Genomic DNA, 16,737 nt, shown 5'->3' with positions numbered 1-16,737 from the left:
TCCCCAAATCACTGCCCAGAGCAGGCTGAGCCCAGTTCTCTGCTTCCTTACTATTATTTGTTTGAATAATAGTTCAGTAGTTCTTTGTTGGCAGAGCTCTTCCCCTGGACATACATTTTTGGGATTAAAAAACAAAAGAAAAGCAAAGTCTGCTGTTCTGCCTCTACCTTGAATGTAATCCTGAATCTTTCTGCTGTAACCACTACTTGTTTGTACGGTGTTCCTGAGGAGCACGTGCTCTCCCTTCCACTATGCAGCAAAGGGTGAGGGGCGATCAGCACCGGCCCAGGCGGATGGCGCTGGGGCAGCGGATCCGGAGCGAGTATTCAACTGGAAAAGGGTAAAAGTGACAAAGTTAATGGGGGAGAGAATGGATCTTTAAATTGAATTATTTTTTCAGTTACAAATATTTGAAAAGAAAAAAAAAATAATAAAAAAACCATCCATTTTATTAAAAAAGTTCCAAACAGCCACCTGCTCAAAAACCTTTTCTGCTATGCTGGTGGGAGGGCTTGGGGCTACTCTGCCTTTTCCAGCTAAGGGTGGGTGATCTGTCTGGGTCTTCCTCAAATCTGGAAAAAAAAAAAAAAGAACAGAAAAAAAAGACTTCTGAGTGGTGGTGCCTCATCCTTTCTTGGCTGCAGGGAGAGTCCCTCGGTGTTTGGAAGCTGCCTACCCCACAAACAGAAGTGGGTCCTGTGGGAGGAGAAGCGTGGGCAGCTTTTATAGCCCAGGAGGCTGGTCTGTAGCCCAGCTGTTGTGGTGGTGAGATGACACGACAGCCTTCCACAGCTGGATGCCAAACTGGAATTGCTTTGACAGAAAACACTGATTTTTCACATCAGTAAATAGGCTGCAGCTGCCACCCTCCCAGGAGCTTGGGCTTCTGAGCATGGTTCTAGAGCCTGTGCCCCGTTACTGCCCCCCTTTGCAGATGAGACTTCCCCCGCTTTTCTGGAGAAGCCTCTCATACAGACACCACCACAACCCATTACTGCCCAGCCCTTTCTGCCAGCCCCCCTCCTGCAGTGTCCATACCCCCTGTAGCATCTTTTCTGGGGCTCTGGAGAGCTGCCATTTGGGGAGGGCTGGCGGCAGAGAGGCAAGGCAGGGCTGCCACTGCTGGCTGCACAACTGCTCTAGCCCCAGCCACTACCTGGCCTTGTGGCCTGCTCTGATGCAAGGATGGTGACAAACCTACCTGCTGCCAGCACCTCAGCTTGGTGCTAGGAGGAGCCAGCACAGAAGTGGGGTCACAAATATCAAATGGCAGAAATGAAGAGTTAGATCTAGCCCTGGCCCTGTCAAAGCACAAAGCCAAAGCCAGGCACTCTCCCAAGATGCAGTTTATTTACAAACCCAACCAATAAAGGAAAGTAAGAATCTAGTGTCATCTCACAAGTAGTTTGTGCTCACAGACAAGTGCTTTCAGTAGAAAGTCACAGACTTCATATCCAGAGCCACCACCACAAAGCAGCAATTCTGCACTCCTGACCTGCGTCCCTGCTGCCACCGCAGGGCGAGGAGTTAGTCTCCCTGAGCCAGCTCCAACCTGAACCCCGTCCTGAGCTACAACGGTGCCAAAATATACACGTTCCTGGAGTTAATTTACAGCTTTTTGGTTAACAGTAAAAATCATCTAGAGACTAAAATGACAGCATGAAACACACTTCTTTAGGGGAGAGGTGGTTTTTGTCTGCTCCTCAATTAGGAGACAAAGCCCATCCCCTAAGGCTGTTGCGGTGGTAACAGGCCGGTGCGGTCGGGCACCTCTTGTCAACACCCCACACCCCACTGCCAGAGAGGTAGGAAAAAGCTGATGCTGGGTTCCCCCTTCTCAGCCCTGTTTCCAGGACAGAGGAACTTGGACAAGTGCTTCAGGTTTTGTCCTCCCTCTCCCCAGCAGAGGTGAGCCCTTGGCTGGCGGGGGGGGATGTGCCATCCTTGCTCCCATGCAGCAGGGAGTCTCTCACCAGCCCAATTCCACTTGCACCTGCAGTGCCACCTGCCAACAGCAGCAGCTCTCACTGTTCAAAGCCACCCCACAAGGGCTGCTTCTTCCCCACAGCTACAGCAGCTGCTGGCCCATGGGGCAGTGGGCCTGGCTGCTCCCCCAGGCACCGAGGGGGAGGCAGGGCTGAGGCAAACAGGACATGGTGGTGGCAGAGATGGGCAAGGCTGGGAGGGGGCACTTGTTTTTGTGGCCAGAACACACTTGTCACTTTGCAGTATCAGCCTCAACCATCACCTCATTTGGGTCTGCAGCTTGGCCTCTCAGAACTGTTGCCATCTGTCCAAGGTGGCCTGGCAGCGCCCCCCTCCCCCAGGGGGATTTTGTCACAGATACAAGCGGGTAGGGTGGGGAAGGGCAGGGGGTGAGACATGATGGGAGTGGGGGGGAAGGAGTGTGCGCCACTGAGAAGGTTCCCCAGGATGGGGTGGAGTGGGGGTCACCCATCTATGTCCCAGCTGAAGAGATGGTGCTTCACAAGCATGTCCTGCACACCTTCCTTCAGTGGCTTCTTCTCCTTGTCCTGCAGGATGACAGAGACCCAGGTCAGTGCACTGCACCCAGAAGAGGGAAGGTTGTGTCTGAAGGCAGACCCCCAGCATGCTGAGGTCTCCAGCAGCCAGACACAGCAGCCTTCTGCACTGCCCACCTCCCTGTGGCTGAAACAGGGAGAGGCTCGGTGGTTTAGAATGCTGGGGAAGGGAGAGGCCTGACGCTTCCCTCTGTCCCAGCCGGGTAGGGGCAGGGCAGCACCCTCTGCCAGCACCCCCACACAGCTCCTGTGCAGAGCCTGCCATGGCAGGGACAGCAGCCCCATCACAGACTGGCTTCAGACCAAGAGGCAGAGGATGGGCTAGAGCACAAAGCTGGAAGACAGAGGTGGTAAGTGAAGCCTCTGGCTGAAGCAGAGAATGGGAGAGACCATTTACTCACCTCCCTCTTGATTGGCAGCTCCCAGTCCTGAGAGAGGCTGAAGGCAAATTTGCAGAGGACTCTGCAATGGAAGACAAAGATGGTAACACACACCCCCACTCCCAGATGACACTCCCAGCCTGTGCCCACAACTGCTGCCCCCAGGCACACAATGGCACAGCTCCTCAGCTTGCCTCGGCAGCCACTAAGCTTACAAGGATGAAATTCCTTGTTTGTTTTGTTCAAAGGGCAGCACAGCCCAGCCATCCTGTTTCCCCCCCTGTGGGCTTCACATCCTGCCATGTCCAGGCTGGAAAGAGAAGCTTGGAGATGACTCAAGTGCAACCCCTACAGAGCCTGACATAGCAATGCAGGGAGGCAGAGGCAGCCCTGGACTCTGCTGGACTGTGGAATGTGCCTAAGAACTGCATGCAGCTGGCACTGGAGGGCTGAAGGTGCTTCTCCAGAAACCAGACCAGTGCCAGTGGCACCTCAGAGTTTCTGCATCGCCTCCCCTCACTGGAGTAAGAGAAGTACCCCAGCACTCATGCACAAGTGCCACGTGGGGAAGGCCCATGGAGTCCCCTCACTGAGGCTGGCTCTAAGGAGAGGCTGCAGGCACAGCCTCAGCCTGTCCCTAGGACAGGGATGCACAGCTCAGACCTCCTGACAATGAGCTTGTAGTCTATCAGCCTCAAGGCAAACTCCTGCTGCAGTGAGGGAGCCAAGGCCCTCCACAGGACACTGACAGATACTGCGTAGGCCTCTGCTCCTGCTCCACAGACTCCCCTCCAGTTCCATCTGGTCCTCTGGCTGTGCTGAAGTAGCAGTGCACCCATGCTGTGAGACAGAAGCCATGGGACAGCACAGAGGTGGAGGCGACTCCCATCCTCCTACTGAGCAGCAGCACAAGGAGAACAGGGTACCCCCTGTACACACAGGCACACTCCTGGCTACTGACTCTCCCCCTGCACCAGAGGCAACCAAGCAGTGTAGGAAGATGCTGGTTCCCACAGGGCAGCATCAGCAACAGGGCTGGAGGGGTTTCTCTGCAGCTTGCTGGGGCTGGGTGTGACTTTGCAGAGTGAAAGAGCGCTGGGATGTGCGCTCCGGGCTCTGAGCAATGTGCTTTGTGTGGGCTCAGCTGTGGTCAGCCCCTGACACTGCTCCCTTGCTTTACCTAGAGGAGTCAGTCAGTGACAGTCAGACTGTCTCCCCAGCACATTCCCTGTTTCCTGCTTGGACCAACAGTGGTTGGCAGAGGACTTGGAGACCAAGGGGTGGAAAAGGCACCACTGAAGTAGACCTGGGGGACAGCAGGAGGCTGCTGATAGCAGAGGCTGCCTGCTTGCCACAACAGCTCCCCAGAAGCCAACCTCTGCTCTTGATCAGGCAGGCACAGTGCAGCACATTAAACTGTCTAGACAGTTGCTGCTGCCTCAGCACACAGAAGGAAACCTTTGCAGTGGGGATGTCTCAGAAGCCCTTGCTGCTACTCAATGGAGAGGGCCCAAAGCCAGGCACAGCGAGGGCCACCTCCTCTCCACCCCAGACCCCGTCAAGGCCCATGGGAGCACTCACCGCAGCTCACATTTGATCTGCACCCAGCCAGGACTGCGCAGGAACGACCAGGGATGAAACCACTTCTCCACAGTCTGCAGGCTTGAGCACAGCACCTCCAGCCACAAATGCAGCACCTGCTCACTGCAGCCATGGGGTAGAGGCACATTACTGAGCTGAAGTCAGCAAAGCAGCCCCATCCCTTTGGGACAGTCTATTTTCAGTCAGTGTCTTGATCCCAACCCACAGCCCTGTCCCCAGTGGGAACAGGATAACCCAGCACACTTGTGTGAGCCACTCCATTCAGTATGAGCTATTGCTTAAAGGCAGGAGCCAGGCCAGCAGGAAGTACAAGAAAGGAACAGGTCCCACTGGGTGACTGCAGTGAGGAGAAAAAGAATGCTGTGGCCTAAGCTATATCAAGGTAACTGATGTCCTTGAACCCACTCTGCTCCTTCCCAAGCTCCTCACATCCACCAGCCCCTCCACCCCAGGGCTATCAGGCCCATATGACTCACTTGAGCCCAACACAGATGAGGGAACGAAGCTTCACATCCATCTGTGCATGTGCAGCATCGTGTGTCATGTTCACAGCCTGCACGGCCTGCAGGGAGGGAAGATGTGGTCACTGTCCTCTCAGCATCACAGCCACATGCCCCACTCCCCAGAACCCTCCACCACTCCCCACCACTATCCAGTGCCACCTGCAGGATTCAGAGGGGCTGAGCCTTCCTGATAGCTTCACTTTCTGCCTTTTCCCAGGCACCTGGGTGTCTTCACTGCTTCCCATCAGGAAAGGGCTAGGAGACTCTCAAGCATCTCCCAGGAGACAGACATTGCCCTCCAGAAGCCTCCATGGCAGAATTCCCCACTTCAGAAGCTGGGCTCTGGCTGGAGGCAGCACTCACCCGGTAAAGCAGCTCCTCTGGAGTGAGAACTTTGCCATCTTCATCAAGCCTGCAAAGAACACAGAAGAGGCCTGGCTAGTTCCAGAGCCAATCCAGGAACATGCAGGCCTTTCACCCTCCATACCCCAACTCCTCTCTTGCTGCTGCTGAGCACAAAGGTGATTCTGCAGCCATGAGAGAGCAAGATACAGACCCAGAAAGAAACCTGGGGCCCAAGGGAAGCCAGCCTCAAACCAGGACAGGCACAACAGCCCGCTGACACCACACCCACAGGAAGATGGGGTGGACCATGACCCTTGTCAGTGTGGAGAGCAGCAGCAGTTTGATGAGCACATGAAGCAGCTGGGGCTGTCCCCTGCCCTCAGTGAATAATGTGGCCTCACCTGTAAGTCTTGCAGAGCACAAGGCGAGAGTACACCGAGTCGAAGTCCCGTTCCACTTCCCGGCCTGCAGCCTAGTGGGGCACAAGGACAGTCAGCACTCAGTGCCCTGCAGGCCCCTCACCCCAGCCCTCTGGCAACACAGCCCCACGAAGGGAACTGAGACCTCTCACCTCTTCAATGAACAGCCAGGGATGGCAGGCCCCCCCCAGCAAAGATGGCTTCTTCAATCCATGTTCAAATATGGACTTCAAGGCTGGACACAGTGTCCCTCGCACCAGGTCTGTCACCCCTTCTGTCACTGAGTCATCTCCAGCGATGGAGTACTGAGGAACATGAAGAGCCAGCTCTCAGCATACTGGAGAGGGGGGCAGAGCACAGAGGTGGTCCACTCACCTCACCTAGAGCTCCTCTGTGCACATTTACTCCCAGGTGCCCACCAGCACCCACTCCCTTAACCCCTTGTGCTTTTGCTGGCTTCTGCTTAAGGCATGTTTGGTGCTACTCCCCGGAGATGCACTGGGACACCAGGACCTTTGTGCCTAGGTGCTGCCCAGGAGACCACACAGGTGACCCCAAGCATCATCCTGGTAGCCTTCAGCATGTAGGAACTGTTGCAGTTTGGTGTGAAGATAACTGAACTAAGGTGAGAAGGAGCTGCACTGAGAGTCTCTGGGACTCGTAAGCTGCTAAAAGTCAAGGCGAATGGGGACAGGCAGGAATTCCCAGGTCAGCTGGCACACCACTCTGAAGTATCACCCTGACACATACATTCCAAAATTAGGATGAGTGAGATCCTCTCCAGTTGGGAGGAGGACTGCTCAGCAGCTCAGGCTGTGTTTATACACAGAGAGATGATCTGCATCTAAAGAACCAGCCCTGAGAACTGAGTGAGGAAGCAAACGAGCTCCCAATCTTGACATCTCTCAAGGGTCTTCTCTTGGTGGGGGTGTCACAGGTCAGCCTCTAAGCCCCTCTTCAATCTCCAAATGCTAAGAGGGAAGACAGGGTCTTCTCCACTTCCCCTACACATAAGGCAGCAGCTGATGGTGTCTCCTATCCCTTACTCCTGCCCCTTACCCCAACCTTGGGGCCATATTGAGGCAGCTGCACTAAACAGGTGGCCCCTCATCACTGGTAGTTACTAGATGAACCAAAGCAGAGCGCATCCTTGGGCACAACTGCTTAGGGAGAACCCTCTGTGGCCACCACAAAGCATGAATGGGATCCACAGGCTCAAAGGAGGGAGAGAGAACAGGCAGCACGAGGCTGGCAGAAACGCTGCCCACAGGATTCTCTTGTGCACCTGCCTGCTGCTTTCTCAGCTTTCCCAAAGTTCATGTCTAGGGTCCTTGCAAGCCCAGGCAGCACACTCAGCTACCCTCTGCAGCCTTCATTCTCCACTTGGTCAGCATCAGGAAGCTGAGCAAACAGGCTTAGGAAGATAAGCTGCCTGATTACATCACTAAATGGTCAGTAGCCAGAGAGAGCAAACAGACTGAAGGAGGGAAATGCAGGGCTCTCTTCTTTTCAACTCTGCCTTTTCAGTTATGCCATAGTTCTTTGTTTAATGCTGGGGAGGTGCTGCTGCTGCTGCTGGTGGTGGTGTTTTTAATTACCTCTTTACTCCGCTCATCCAAGATCTCCACAAATTTTGCAGGAAACCAACCTACAAAGAGTGGACAAAGAGGTGAGCCTGATGGACACTGAAAACCCCCTACCTCCAGACAAGGGCACAGCTCAGCAGAAGCTGAGAACAAATCAGTAGGGTCCAGCCCCAAAGGTGGCAGCAAGCAGACTCAAAATCACAATTAAGGCATCTGCAAGAGGAAGCCAACTAAAGGACACTTCCCACAAGCAGCAGAGGTGACATGCACCCAACCACCTTGTGCTGTTTGAAAGAAATAGCCAGGCAGCTGCACCCCTGCTCTCATACCCTGCCTGCTTCAACATTTCCCTCATCCCTGGCAGAAGCTCAGGTAACTGGCAGAGCCTTTGCTGCAAGCCTGCCAGAGCAGTTGCTGTGGATCATGAATGGATGCTCTGCATTCAGCCCCATTCTCCCCAGTGCAAACCATCCTGCTCTCACCTCTCAGTCCATTCAGCTCTCCCACCCAGCAGTGCTCATCCTTCTGAGAAATGATCTGAAAAAAAAGAAGTGGAAAACACTGGTTGAAGGGAGTGCTGTGGCAGGAGGTCTGCAGCTGCCTGGCTGTGTGTGCACAATGCAGAGATGCTTTCTTCTCAACTGTTTGGCCAATGTTCTCTTCTCATGCAACCCAGGGGTTTCAAAGGCAAAAAGCTACTGCAAATGTGACCCCTATTTTCCCCAGTGTTCAGGTGGGATACCCACAGGTAAAATGCAAACGGATGCTTGTACACTTTTACCACAGCCTAGTGCACAGCGTTAAACTGGGACCCAGCTTGGGCCAAACCAATCTTTTGCTCAGCTGTATGGTAGCCAGAAAAGGGTCTTGGTGGTTACGCTGAGAATAAGCCAGGAAGCAACACTCACAGCAGTACTGCCTCACCCCCAGGAGAGCCCCAGCCACACCAACTGCTCCTAATTGAGCTCTGAGGAGATGCCCCCCCTCCCTTCCCTGTGGAAAAGGCTGTGTGGTGTCCCAGCTAAGGGGGGCCTGCGTGGCCTGCCCCAGCCCCTGCCCCAGCACACCGTGATGATGTCGTTCTTGCGGAAGCCCAGCTCATCGTCGTCGTGCCGCTCGAAGTCCAGCAGCGCCTTGGCGCGCCGGCGGCGGTTCCGGGAGCAGGCCACGTAGTTCTCGTGGTCCCGCTGGTGGCTCTCCATGCTGTAGTCTGGAGTCAGATCCTAGCCCACGTGTAGATGAAGAGCAAAAAAGCAATAAAAAGCGACAGGTCAGACTCCCAGGTTGCAGAATCACAGAAACATTCAGGTTGGAAAAGACCCTGGGGATCACCAAGTCCAGCCGATAACCCTGCTCTACACGGTTCACCCCTAAACCATATCCCCAAGCACCACAGCCAAACCACCTTTAAGCACATCCAGGGTTGGTGACTCAACCACCTCCCTGGGCAGCACATTCCAATGCCTGACCACTCTTGCTGGGAAAAAATTGTTCCTAATATCCAGCCTAAACCTACCCAGTCACATCTTGAGCCCATTCCCTCTTGTTCTGTCACTTAATTACCTGTGAGAAGAGACCAGCAGCAGCCTCTCCACAATGTCCTCTCAGGTAGTCGTAGATAGCAATGAGGCCTCCCCTCAGCCTCCTCTTTTTCAAACTAAACAGCCCCAGCTCCTTCAGTCACTCTTCATCAGGTTTATTCTCCAGGACCTTCCCCAGCTTCCTTGCCCTCCTCTGCACTGGCTCCAGCACCTCCACATCTCTCTTGTGTTAAGGTGCCCAAGACTGGACACAACACTCAAGGTTGTGGCCTCAGCAGAGCTGAGTACAAGGGGACAGTCACCTCCCTACTCCTGCTGGACATGGCATTTCTAATCCAAACCAGGATGCCACTGGCTTTCTTGGCCACCTGGGCACACTGCTGGCTCACATTCCATTGCTTGTTGATTAGAACCTCCAGGTCCCTTTCTGCCAGACAGCTTTCCACCCACACTTCCCCAGGCCTGTACTGTTGCTTGGGGTTGTTGTGAGATGATTTACCAAAGCTTACATGCCCCTGTTCCCAAACCCTTCCTGCTCTTAGCAGGCAGACAACCTCACAGAAGAGCTCTCCTTCACAAGGGATGGGTTGAGCAACCCTCATCCTCTACCTGTTACACCTTTCTTGAGCCCATGCTCCAGGAGCATTTGATGCTCAGCATACTGTGATGGACACTCAACACTCATGCCTGGAGCACACAGCAGGGCAGATCCAGCTGTTCCCACTCACAATGCTGCAGTTCTTGGGATCCACACACTGGAAGTGCCGTGCCACCTGAAGAATGGCCTCACGCAGGTCGGCCACCAGCTCCGTCTGCTTGATGTTCTTGGCTTTCAGTGCCTCCAGATCATCATCCCCTGGGAGAGGCCACACATCCAGAGGAAAAGCAAGGCAAGGAAAAGAAGTATAAGCTATCATAGGTAGCAGACTTATGTTTGACAGTTCCCAGTATAAGATGAATTTATCACATCCAAGCTTTACTTCCCCTCATTCAAGCTGAAGTTTTCCATTCTGGTCATCTGCTGCACAATGGCGACTTCTCTATTTTCACCAACATTTTAAATCCAAACAGTAATGTTAGGTAAAAAACATGCCAGTCACTGCACACAAACACCAATAAAACCAGAAAACACTGGAAATCATCTCAGTTCTACCACTTTGAAGCTGGAACTTTATCTTTTTGCATGGGTATAACTCAAAATGGCCTTCATAAAACTACTCAAACCTGGTGAAGGAGACTATCTGAGACACAAGAATGATGCACTGGGCAGCCAAGTTCCCTGCTGCTTCAGCCTGTACTGGTTGTATGACAACATTATATACAAGAGGCCTGAGTTTAGGTTACACAAGCAACTTCCCTGCATTTCTTCACTTCTGTGTGCTTGACTTAACAGCTTCCTTGGTCTTCTACCAGAACTTTTCTGTGTAATGCTGTAAGTGCCAGTAGCCAGCCTGTGACAACGCATCAGCTTCCCAGGGAATATCAGAAAAGCTCTTCTCTGAAAAGAGCAGTAAACCCCACTTCCAGATTTATCCAGGCCACCCCAATCACAGCAGGAACACTATTTGAACCCTGCAAATTCAGGGTGTTGTCTTCCTCTGGAGAATCTGCTTCTGTGGTGAGATGTGGCACTTTCAAGACAGCTACCCAGTTGCAAGGAAGATGATGACAGTGAGGCTTCTAAGAGGAATGGCTACTGTGGACTCACAGAAGCAAGTCACTGTTAGACCCATGCAAAACCTATTCTGGCTGTGTGCTTTCTGGACATACATTGGCTGAGGCCATAAGTGAAGAAAATTAAGATTCAAAAGTGTTCACATCAAGCTCTCAGAGTAAGGAAGAGCATCACTGATGTCTGCATTTATGAATTTTGATAGCTGACACACTGGACCACCCTGCCCTGTCTCAGATCCTGAGAGAAGTTCCTGAACTGTTCAAAGTAAAGTCAAGAGAGTAAAAGAAATATGGTCTGCCAGCAAATGTATGACCTGTTGGCCAGTGCAAGGAGGACATCAGAGATGGGCTGAGCTGCCACCCACTGCCAGTCACCATTAGAATCATAGAATTGTTTCAGTTGGAAGAGACCTTCAAGATCATCAAGTCCAACCATTAACCAAACACTGCTAGGTCACCACTAAACAATGTCCCTAAGCACCACATCTACACATCTTTGAAATACCTCCAGGGATGGTAACTCCACCACCCTGGGAAGCCTGTTTCAATGCTTTACACCCCATAAGAAGAATACTAAATATTTGAGCCTTGAGAAACACCACTTGTGACCAGCCACCAGCTGGATTCAAGTCCATTCACCACAACCCTTTGGGCCTGGCTATCCAATCAATTTTTTCATCCAGCAAAGCATTTGACCATCCAAGGCATAACCAGACAGCTTCTCCAGGAGAATACTGTAGGAAACAGTGTGAAAGGCTTTACTAAGTCACATTTGCTAATCTCCAGTCAGGTGGAGGGTGGTCAGTCCATTCAAGGACTGTCTCATCTAAAATTTACATTCTGACCAAAGCAAGCAAGTAGAAAACTGCACTTCTTCCCTCTCAAACCTCAGTTCTGTCTCTCTTCTGTCCTTTCTCTGTACTGGTGTTCCCTGCTTTGCTCACTCCCCTCCTTCCTAGGCTATTCTATCCATCAACACCAGGTGAAAGGCACAGGATTGCCCTTACCAAAAAGCAGAGAGGTGATGCCAGATTTCCTGCGCTGAGTCCTGCGCCGCACGATCTGAGGGAAGAGGAAGAGAGAGAACAAAGTGCACACATCAGGGCAGCTATCAGAAATGAAAAAAGCAAGCCCACACATGGCAGTTTCGGGTAAGGAGTCCTGACAGCTACTACTGGAGGGGCCAGGCAGATGAACTGGCAGTTCTAGACAGGAGTTGTTCTAGTTCTAAGTGCAATGAATCAGCTCTAGTGCTTGATCTGCTCCATGTGCAATGAGTTATTTATAGCTCAGCTGTTACCACAGCAAAGTTCAAGAATCAGCCAGGATTTGAGTGAATAATTTTAGTTCTGCTTGTTGCCAGAAGCAGTTCTCCATGGAATTACAGATACATTTCTAATGCCTACTACATTTTAGAATTGCAAGAGTGTCATGTGATTAGCATATGGAGAAGCATCAAGAATGTATCTTCCACACAGGCTTGACAGGAGCTACTACATCTGCAACTGCAGACTGCAGTCCAAGAGCAGACACAGGTGGGTCTTTTATTCAGCTTCTCAAAGGCTGCTGCTGTTCTCTGACTGTACCTTCCAGAGTTATTTTAGTGCATCGGTCTTCCACTAATGGATTAAATCCAGTCCCTACTCTGCATGCTCCAAGCAAATTCTGCCAAAAGCAGATGTCATTTCTTTTAGTTTCCATTAATAAAATGCATCACTTTCCAGCATAACTCTCATTAATGAGAATTACAATCCATGTCAATATCCCTTGCACCTGGGGAGTCATCAACCAGGACAGATCTGGCAGTGTTTCTGAGCACAGACCTCCCCCTCACTTCCCAATACTGTTCCTCCACTTGATGACACAGTCATCCTGGAGCCAAACCCCTCTCAGACAGGAAGACCTCTTGCTCACAAAGAGCACCTGGCAGGGTGCACATAAGGGAACAGTAAAAGCAGAGCAGCAGAGGCAGATGGGAGGCTGCGCACTCACTTTGGATAAGTTGTTGACAGCAGTGGTGGAGCTGAGCAGCTGCCCTTGGTCAGCAATGAGGTAGGCCAAGTGCTTGCGGCGCTGGGTCTCCACCGCCACATCCGTCAGGGAGCCGGCCACGCGCATGGCCTCCCGCAGCAGCACATCTGCGTCCTCGATCTGGCTGGGGATGTCCGACAGCGTGTTGAAGATCGAGGCAGAGTTTTCAGACTGGATGAGTTCATCCTCCTGCAACAAGTGCAGTCATTACACCACACAGAATACATACAGAATTAACCAGGTTGGAAAAGTCCTTCGAGATCATCAAGTCCAACCCATCACCCAACACCATCTAATCAACTAAACCATGGCACTAAGTGCCTCATCCAGTCTCTTTTTAAACACTTCCAGTGATGGTGACTCCACCACCTCCCTGGGCAGCCCATTCCAACGGCCAGTCACTCTCACAGAACAGTGAGTGCAACAGCTCTGCTCCTGGGGCTGCCAGCTGCAGTTTGACAGAGTACAGCCTGGTCCAGCAACAATGCAGGAACCACTGGATAATTCCACCAAAACTTCAGCAGGAAGAGCCTAAGCTACCTATGGGAGGGGAACAGCTTCTTTTACTACTCTATGCCCTCAAAATTCTAGCTGGTCTGTTTTTAATCATAGCATCCATCACTGAAATGAAGTCAAATCAGCAAGGAAAGACAAAAGAGCAGGTGTTCTGTACCCATGGCCAGGACTAGGCACAGCAGGGATCTTGCTGGGGACAAGAGCATGGAAGCTGCTCAGTCTCACACACTGTAAAGCGCCTACCACGTCAAACTCTGCTCCACCTCCCCATTACTCCCAGCAGGCTCACCCTTGCCCTTCCCACAGCATGGTGAGCCACATTATTTTTTGCATAGAAAGGAAAAGATCAGGCAGTTAAATGTAAGCTAAATCAAATACAGTCAGGACAATGCCAGTTTCTTGGTACACTCAATGGTGCCATCAAAAAGCTTCCCAGTTAACCACAACCATGGCTTTTTACCTCTGCTCACAGATGGTATACAATCAAGAAGCATCTTGGTTTAGGTAAGATTCTCAGGATGGGATCTAGACTGAATGGAGGAGGGCAGCTGATGAGGTTTAATTATGAGGGGAAAACAGCAATCCCTGAATCCTATGAAGTGCCTTGTAAGTTCTTCACAGCCACAGGACATTCCCAAACTACACACAGGAAGTGGATACAAAATCTTGCCCCTAAACACTGAATTAAACACCAAAATACTACACAAAGGAAGAGGAGGAGGTGGAAATTACCTTCATACTGAGCATGCCTAAAGTGACCTGGAAAAGCACCACAGAGCCCTGGTAGAAGAAGAGGTCCCAAATACGAAGCAGCAGCTTGATGTGGACAACACTAGCGAAAGAGGTGAGGAACCAGTGCAAGGTGATCAAGGAGAGTTCTGTGACACAGAAAAGAAACATGACAAGGGAAGTTAGCCAACCAGTGAAGCTGGAATCTCTTCAGTACTCTCTTCCCAGCTCAAAGATGACCATGCACTCCCCACCTGAGCCAGGAGGTTTGCTCCTAGCCCTGCTGTCCTCATTTCACAAAGGCAGCACAATAATTTTTGTCTGGGTGTCACCCTGGCAAGACAAGGGATGATTGCTAGGGCACACTTTTACCAATGTCATGCTCCTGGAGCAGCTTGTCCAGGCGGGGCAAGTACTGCACGATGAGCTGCCGCAGGACACGCTGGTCAGTCTGCACGCCCATCAGGGTGGTGCTGAAGTAGGAGGCAGGAACCAGTTCCTCAATGATAGCACACATCATCCAGAATGCATCTTCCTCCTCCAAGAAGAGCAGCAGAGAGGCAGCCACCTAGGATTTTGAAGAAAAAAGAACTGGATGTCCTATGAGACCCAGAGCTCTTGCACCATTTCCTCACATGGACAGATGGACCAGTATCTAGGTGACCAACAGCTTCCTTCTTCCACAACAGCTCTCCTGCACTCTCCCACTGAAGTCATGTCTCCTCAGTGGAATGCCTATGCCCCCCTCCTCCAGCAACAGATGGAGTGAATTCTTCCACAATTTTGGACACGTGGTGCTACCCTGTTCTCCCTTCCCTAGGAAAAATGCTCCCGTCCTGGAGGTCATCACGTCTGGCAGTACTGCCTCCAATCACTTGCCCCAGCATAATGACAGATGGTGACTCAGACAAAGTGATGCCTATCAGGAAGGCTCTGAAAGCAGATTACCATGCCAGTGCCCTGGCAATACCCAATGTCCGGGTACAGCCAGGCAAGTCCCCGCAGTATCCTGCGCAGCCGTGGCACCCCGATGCTGTTCATGTTGGAGAAGCAGGCGTTGCTGGGCATCGTGCGGAGCAAGTCCTTTTCAATCTGTCAGACCACCACAAGCAAGGACAGAGTCAGCTAGAAGCATCTGAACAATGGCTTTCTTCTCTCTGCACTTATCCCATGGCCTCTTGCCTCAAGGAACTCTGCTTCCCCAAACTCACACAAGTCCTTGGGCACCAATGCAAATCACCCTATCCAAGCACTGGGGCCAGTTAACATCCTTCACTGACCTGTGGGACAATGCCAGTGAAGATAGCGACTTGGTGAATCCCAAGAAATACTTGCCTAAACTCAGCCTCCAGCTTTACCACTGAGAATAGGAGACATACTGGCTGGGAATTTCATCTGCTTGTATTTCAAGCAAGGTTTCCCAACAAACGTGTTCCAGAGAGAAACCAACAATCTGGTCACATCTGTGACAGAGGATGTGAAGATGAACAGACCAGAGAGCTCCCTTGGGCAGTGTTGTTCCTCCTTCCAACCATTTTGAACCTAGCTTCTTGAGAAGAGCTGAACATGTACAGAGTTCAGTTTCTTTTGTCATAGCCTTTGCTTCCTTCCACAAAAGGAGATGTCAGAGGAAGAGGGAAAGCACCCTGTAACAGTCTTTTTGGTGCTCACAGACTTTGCATTTGAGGGAACAAAGACAGTCCCTGGGAGCAGATGTCACTACAGTATCACAGTATAACTTAGGTTGGAAAGGACCTCGAGGATCATCGAGTCCAACCTATCAACACAGACCCCATGACTAGACCATGGTACTACTTCAACAGAGGTGCATCTGTCAGTCTTTCACCCTTCAATTCCCGCAGCAAATATTAGGATATTTCCTGAGATGCAACTGCAGCACTGTTTTCTAGCCTGCAGGTAGCATGGATCCAACCCTTTTCCTGCTTGTCCTAGGAAGGAGGGGAGTTGCTATTCCAGTGAAATCAAGGATTCAGCTTCAGAAGGATTCAACCACACATGTGCTCTCTACCACCCCTGCTGTGGGCAGATACCCCTTCCTCATCACACAAGAGATCTTGCCCTTCTCCCCACTGCTTTGTGCCCAGTCAGCACTAGGCAGTGTGTCCCACCTGTTTGGCAGCAATGGTTTCATCATTAGAGCTGTTTTTCACAATCTCTCGATATGACATCTCTGAATTCCTCTTCTTCTGCAAGGCTCCCGACAGGCGCATCCACAGCTGGGGGCACAGGATGAACAGAGGTCAGGAGAGTCACTATGCAGCCACAGAAAGCCATCATCTGGCACCCTCTTAACCAAGAGGAAGTAATCTTTCTCCATGATCTCTTACTCCAAGCAGGAGGGCTTGGGCAGAGCAGACAGCACTCTCACCTGTGGCCTCATGCTGTGTGGAATGCCGGCTAGCACCAGGGAGCGCAGCTTGTCTGAATGCGGTAGGGTGACCTCGATTTTGTCCCAGGTGAGGTCACCCACGTCATGGTTGTGTGTGAATTCCAGATGAGCCTGCCACTTGAGCCTCTGCTGTGGCTCCTCTGTCAGTGGGACCCCCAGAAGCTTGCTAGAGTTTGGCTCAGCACCATCTGCCTCAGCAAACGGAGGAGAATGAAATGGAGTAGTGAGGGAACAGGAGAGAGAACAAACATAGAGGAGGGTGAGGAACAGGAGAGCCCTTTGAAGAATGCACATTAAAACCATTCACTTCTTCCAGCCACAGCACAGAGAGGTAAAGCTTGGTTTCTAGCCACCTTCTCTATGCTGCAAATTTTATAGTCATAAGCAAAAGGCACTGGGGCCTTAAGAACTAAAGAGCTGCTAGCAGCCATCTAGTCTCTACTCACTCATGATTTAGA

At 51.6% G+C, this 16,737-nt stretch overlaps 1 protein-coding gene across 6 annotated transcripts in view; it reads right to left on the bottom strand.

Moving 5' to 3' along the window:
• Positions 1-430: 430 nt before the first annotated feature.
• SGSM3 (small G protein signaling modulator 3) overlaps positions 431-16,737 on the bottom strand; it is a 30,212-nt gene continuing 13,905 nt past the window's right edge. For all 6 annotated transcript variants that reach the window (XM_068142518.1, XM_068142520.1, XM_068142517.1 and 3 more), the window contains 18 exons: positions 16,259-16,467; positions 15,999-16,106; positions 14,818-14,961; positions 14,242-14,437; positions 13,873-14,018; positions 12,586-12,813; positions 11,601-11,655; positions 9,648-9,775; positions 8,446-8,601; positions 7,861-7,915; positions 7,391-7,440; positions 5,945-6,097; positions 5,775-5,845; positions 5,392-5,440; positions 5,002-5,087; positions 4,505-4,627; positions 2,945-3,005; positions 431-2,534 (listed from right to left, as the gene is read on the bottom strand). In XM_068142518.1, the coding sequence (XP_067998619.1) occupies positions 2,451-2,534; positions 2,945-3,005; positions 4,505-4,627; positions 5,002-5,087; positions 5,392-5,440; positions 5,775-5,845; positions 5,945-6,097; positions 7,391-7,440; positions 7,861-7,915; positions 8,446-8,601; positions 9,648-9,775; positions 11,601-11,655; positions 12,586-12,813; positions 13,873-14,018; positions 14,242-14,437; positions 14,818-14,961; positions 15,999-16,106; positions 16,259-16,467 (2,102 nt within the window). In that variant the 3' untranslated portion in view covers positions 431-2,450. The remainder of the gene's footprint in view (positions 2,535-2,944; positions 3,006-4,504; positions 4,628-5,001; positions 5,088-5,391; positions 5,441-5,774; positions 5,846-5,944; positions 6,098-7,390; positions 7,441-7,860; positions 7,916-8,445; positions 8,602-9,647; positions 9,776-11,600; positions 11,656-12,585; positions 12,814-13,872; positions 14,019-14,241; positions 14,438-14,817; positions 14,962-15,998; positions 16,107-16,258; positions 16,468-16,737) is intronic.

Source organism: Melanerpes formicivorus, unplaced genomic scaffold (assembly GCF_026170545.1).
Source record: "Melanerpes formicivorus ecotype bairdi unplaced genomic scaffold, bMelFor1.0.p_v2 SCAF_8, whole genome shotgun sequence".
Lineage (NCBI taxonomy): Eukaryota > Metazoa > Chordata > Aves > Piciformes > Picidae > Melanerpes > Melanerpes formicivorus.
The sequence above is the reverse complement of the archived record's forward strand: the minus strand, read 5'-3'. Positions and strand labels throughout refer to the sequence as shown.